General features: G+C 37.3%; 1 protein-coding gene across 1 annotated transcript in view; it reads right to left on the reverse strand.

The window, feature by feature from the left end:
- Positions 1–1,136, reverse strand: part of LOC131954790 (G-protein coupled receptor GRL101-like) — a 2,928-nt gene extending 1,792 nt beyond the window's left edge. Inside the window, exons 1-2 of the mRNA XM_059318573.1 lie at positions 1,114–1,136; positions 1–717 (exon numbers count right to left, since the gene is read on the reverse strand). The exon at positions 1–717 is cut by the window's left edge and continues 1,792 nt beyond it. Coding sequence (XP_059174556.1) covers positions 1–717; positions 1,114–1,136 — 740 coding nt within the window. The remainder of the gene's footprint in view (positions 718–1,113) is intronic.
- Positions 1,137–6,005: the final 4,869 nt, after the last annotated feature.

A 6,005-nucleotide genomic window follows, 5' to 3' on the forward strand; every position in this document is an offset into this window, starting at 1 on the left:
TTGTTTCCGTCATTGACCAGGTATATTGGTATACAGTAGGACAAATCACATTTGAAAAAGCTCACTCCACATTGAAAACTTTCACAGTTTTCTAAGTGTGATAGATCAGTGCAGCCAAACATCTGTTTTGATATCCGACCTCTAAGGTAAACACACCTTGGTGCCCAACTATTTGGTTCTCCCTCAAGTTTTGAATCCAAGTCATTTGTCTTATCGCATTGTGTTAGAGGCTTGCCTGGTTCGTTGTCAAGGAAACATATCGTTTTATTATGGCATGTTGCCTTGACGCCGAACTCTGTAGAATTTCTGCTAGTAAGAACGTAGCGTTGCTGGAATGGTTTAGAGCCGTTGTAAAACCACAAGCTGGGTAAACACGTCCCATCTGCTGTCAGGGTCTCCATACAGTCGATACAGTTCTCCTCATCACTGCTGTCCAGGCAGTCTTGCACGCCGTCACAAATCTGTTCTTTCTTTAGACACGTATCTCTTGCATTGTTAAACCACAGGGAGGCTGGACAAAAGAGACGGCTGGCACAGTAGTTATTGTCTGTATATAAACAAAGATTTTCGTCTCGATACGTTTTACAATCATATTTCGTGTCGCACACGTATCCAAAAGGGATGAGCTGAACCCCAGCTTCAAGTTGTTTCTTCTCTGAACAGTCAAACAACATTGATGTGTCTGGATTCTGATTTGAAAATGTGAATGGTAGTTCTCTGGAAGAAGAAAAAATAAAGTAATTTTTGTTTGTGGTGTTGGAATAATATAAAATATTTCTGAAAATGTTTCGTCCACTGGAAAACAATTTTGGGTAGATATTAAAGTAGAGAAAAAAAAACTGAAAATAATAAAAAAAAAATCATCATCATCGTCATCGTCATCGTCATCATCACCATCATCATCATCATCATCATCATCATCAACAACAACATCATTATCAACAACAGCAGCAACAGCATCACGTTTTCTCATGATCTACCTACTTTCCACTTTCTGTGGGAATCCTATCCATCTGTCGGGTGATGTTGCTAGGTTGCTAGTTGGTTTACGTAAGGTGTGTCCCATCCATCCCTATTTGCTTATTCAATATACCTTTGCCAATATGGTCTTACCCTTTTTCCACAGAGTTCGTCATTGGTACTATTTTCAGCCATCTGCTAAAGAAAGTCTGAGATTTGTTATAATTAGTTTGTGTTACTCTTCACGGAATGAGAACCATAGAAGAGAACAGATTTCACATGACTGTTAAACAATTGTGTTTTGGAAAGCGTAGATAGTGTTATCTCGACTTCCAGGTTGTACGGAGGTTGTTGAATGCCATCTGACCTTGGTGATGTGGGTTTTAATGTGTCATCTGTTCCCCCACCCTTGCCTACTATACTTCCAAGATATGTGAATTGAACCACTATTGATCCAAATATTAATTTTTTAGGTTAAGTAGGAGCTCATGTTTGTTGTGAATTATCATCACCTCTATGTTTTGCAGTTGATCTGTAAGCTTGTCTAAATTGTTTCTTCACAGAGTCTCGCAACTTTGACTGTGTTTGTTGGAAAGGAGACTGATGTCATCATTATCTCCTAGGTCCTCCAGATGTTTAGTGAGGGTTTCCTTGACTCCAGTGTTTTGGTCTGAGGTTGTTCTTCTTTAATCCAGTCAGACTTTTAAAAAAAAATCATCAACAAAAGCTTGGAATCTTGCCTTACTTCGATTTACCTGAAAAAGTCTCGGTAAACTTGTTATTGTGGATAATCTGATAGTTTGAGTCTTCATATAGATGTTAGATGATTTTGATGCATTTCGAAAGGATCCTATAGTGGTTCATTCAACTTCCAAACATCTCTGTTCACGCTATCAAATGTCTTCTCAAAATCAATAAAGATCACGTAGAGAGTTGATCGTCACTCAATTGACTGTTCAATAGATATACGTACAGTGGCTGTGTGGCCAGTGAATAATCTGGCGAAAAACTGTTTGTTCGGTCTTAATTTCTTGTCCAATGCCTCTTTCAGCATCTCTAGCATAATACTCGTGAGTACCTTGGTAGGTACAGATAATAGTACGACGCCTCTCCAAAGGTTGCATTGAGAAAAGTAATCTTCATTAATACAAAAATATAGTACAAAATAACAATGGTTTTATTAGTAGCATTTATAAATTATATAAGCTACCGGCTACAGTTAGTACAAAGAAATATATAAAAATATCAGTACCTTTTCTTACTCTCTATGTCGGCAAGTTTTTTAACTTTTTCTAATTTTGTTTTGTTGATAATTTCAGTTTCACAAAGTATGAGTTTTGGTTTTTCATTGTCTTCGTCGAGAATTTCCCAGGAAGTATTGTAAACATCATCGTTGACTTTTTCGAATCGCACATTGTACCAGCTCTCTTGGTTCAAACTGCTACCTAAGCCAGGCAAAGTAAAAATGCTAGGGCGGCCGTTTATCCACTGAACTTTATTCGCTGCTCCGTGGTTGAAAGACATCCCAGTATACAACGAAACATCGGTTAGATGGCCGTAATATTTCAGCAAATACTCAGAGATGAGCTGTTTCAAGAAATTTAGTTCCGTCTCTGTTTGTATGACAACTAGCGCTGAGCTCTTACTTTTACATGTCTTTTCGGCTTGATCGTGTGACGTGGAACTGTTACTGAGCTCAATTTTGTAGCACGAACGTAACGGAGGTTGATCAAACAGAACCCATCCTTGCAGACATCGGCTACACATACCAATCCCAATGTAATGATTCAATCTAAACGTGTCTTCATCATAAACCTCGTTAAACGGACATGTATCGTAGTTTTTCACATTGGATATCAGTATAACATACAGTAACATGTTGCGGTACTCATAAAGAAGTTGTTTTTCATGTAGGACGTATGTGGCCCATTCGTTTCGCGATAAAACCACAACCAATTTTTCTCTGTTGGAAATGACGTATTGATACTGTCTGAAGTATCCCAGAGAATAATCCAAAACGATGTTAATGCTACCTATTCCCGTCTTTTTCACGGATGTCGTATTATCAACTGCGTATAATACGTCATCGGCGCTAAAGTCATTAGTAAAGTTCATTAATGCTTTAAAAGTGTGATTCTGGAAACATAAAATAACCGCGATTCTGTTTTTCAAAGGTTCGTGTCTCGATGTTGGAACAAAAAGCTGGATCACGTTTTTCAGCCTGACCTTGTCCCTCCAATCCGCCATACTGGTGAACAAAAGAATTGCCCTATCTCCTGCCTGACAGTTCCGCAATGGAAACTTCCCAATGGTGTTCATTTCTGAAACTAGAGCCAAAGTAGAAATATGAGATTTTTAAATATAAATGCCATGTGTTTATCTTATTAACTAGATTAATATCTCACCCTAAGGATTTGATTACTAACATGGCGAATGCAAAACAATGAATTACAGTTTAAAAATACTCGAAAGGTCCATTTAGTATTTAAAAAAAGATGAACTAAGTGTTATGATGTATGTTTAGTAGATATTGAATTGAATGCAGGTTGGTGCGGAGAACATAGTGAACACATTGGTATGATGACGCGGTACGAAAGATAGTGACGTTGTAGGGTAGAGAGTTGGTTGCTATGAGTTTATGTGTGAGGAGTGAATCTCGATCGTCGAAAGGACGTGTGCAGGTTGGCATGACTCAAGTTGAGAGATAGGTTCTAGGAAGATAGATACGTGAATACAGTAATAAAAGTTCGTACAAGAAGTATTTAGTTCATGTTATTTCTAAACGTCGTTGATTTGTCTGAATGTAAGACAACCTTAGTGGTTCTCAAAGTTTAATACTCTCTCCCTGGTATTGGAGACGAGCAAAGTAACATGGTGGAGCAAGCGAAACAAAGATAGATAGCCCAACGACCGTCCTATGAAGGCTCGTTTTGTCTGAAAATCCGACTTGAAACAAGAATCTTTTCTAAAGTTTACCCGTGTTGTGAGGACCGGTGGAAGTATATAGGAACCAGATAATCATCGATATACGTCGTATCAGTACAGCACATTCGCTGGATAGTTCTACTAATAGAACGTACCTATGGAGACTACAAAGATTAATTCCACTACGGACATTTCTGATTGTGCACCGTTAGTCAGCCGAATATTCTGAAGACCTTTGTCAGCTGTGTATGCGACGTCGGCGCAACCTTGACAGTGAACCGTTAACAACATGGCGCCGGCAGGAAGAAACTAAAGATGTGTGTATAAACATTGATCCTGTATCAAGTATCAACGTGAATTACCTCATTTGTGGAGGACTAGAATACAACGAGAAGAATCTGTGTGCCGGGACGTATTGGACAAGTCAAGGGGATCTGTGTATCAAGACGTGTTGTACAAGCACGGCTGATGCAAGGGGATCTGTGTGTCGGGACTTTAATAAAGATTTGTCTGCTGGTAGCGATTTCAATAACAAAACAACAAAAAGCAAAAAAACAAAAAACAAAAAACAATTAGATTTTCACGTGACAATGGAGAAATAATATTCTTACATTGATATTAGCAATAGCAGACGGGATACTTTAAAAACGTTTTTGACCCTAAATAATTTTTGTTCAATGCCAAAATGATTACAATATTGCATATTTGACCTGGGAATTTATTTTTGTAAATACTAAAGTGTTGATTATTAAAATATCAATATTGATTATTTAAAGATTAAATTTCTGAAAAGATTTTAGGCTCAAGAATTTAATTTTGTCAGCAAAATTGACACAACAACAACAGAAAAAAACCTTATTGATTTTTATCTATTCGACCATACTGACGGAAGACTTTTTGCCTAACTCATTGCTGTCCGTTGGAATATTGGTTATTGAAGCCGTACACAATACTGAGTCTAAAAGCTGCGATAGCTTGTGTTTTTTTTTAATATAAAAATGATGTTCCCAAATTGTTATATATCTATCTTCACATTACATTTAAATATGAACAATGTAAAATATATAGATTTGTACGTATAAGTAGCGTGATATCGAAATAGCATAACGCTAGAGGCCGTGATTTGATCACGACATTAATGCTCTAACGTATTATAATTTGTCCACGCACCAAACTAAAGGAGGAAACAAACTTCTGGGTCACACTTTCTGCGTACTTTACTTAATTGCAATATTCTTTATCTACGACCACTCTATTCTTGGGAGGGGAAGGGGTCTAGGAAGAAAAGAATGAAATCTTTATTCAAAACTCCTTTGCCAAAGTATCTTAGTCATTAAAATGCTTGTTGAAGTATTGTTAAAAAGTAAGCTGTTTATGGAAATAATTTTAATATTTATTTATTGAGTGACCAAGAACCATCAACGGCTTTAAGTAGCACATTAAAATAAATTGCTGCGTGTGCTCTGATCACGAGTGATTTGATCACTGCTGATTAAGACCACAATGGTTTTTGTCATAAGTTGTGCACAGGTTGTCAAAGCCCCGCTGTGGACAAAGTATCTAGGGTCAAACGTCATATGGTCAAAGCTCGGTGTAATTAAAATATTGATAAAGACACTAGCCCGAATGCCGTTTGCACGAAGGCCGTTTTCCCGAATGAACACTTGCCCGAATGCGACAAATGCCCAAATGGACCCTTGCCCGAATGCGATAGACGCTCGAAAAACACATGCCCTACGGCCACTTACCCGAAAAAATGATAACATTATATGATTAATTAGAACACCAAATAGACATTCTTAATCAATTAAAGTTTGACAGTTTGAAAATCAACACTGCTCTAAGCATAAAAACAACTGTGCTTACATTTTAAAAAATTTAACTAATTTTTGAAAATTTAGAAATTGCTGTAAAAACAGTATTCTTTAATAAATGTAAGGTGATGTTGGCGGCGGTGTCTTTATATTATTTTGATAAATGCTTCGGAAACCTTGTTTAGCTGACGTATTGCAGGATTTATATTGCTTTTATGACACGGTGTAGGCGGCGCTGCGTCCCGCAATATTGAACAGATGCGCGTTTGTTTGATTTATCTTGTTATGCTTAACTAACTTGTGAGG

The sequence above is a fragment of the Physella acuta genome, unplaced genomic scaffold (genome assembly GCF_028476545.2).
Source record: "Physella acuta isolate Inbredline_101_S28 unplaced genomic scaffold, ASM2847654v3 ptg001029l, whole genome shotgun sequence".
NCBI classification, from domain to species: domain Eukaryota; kingdom Metazoa; phylum Mollusca; class Gastropoda; family Physidae; genus Physella; species Physella acuta.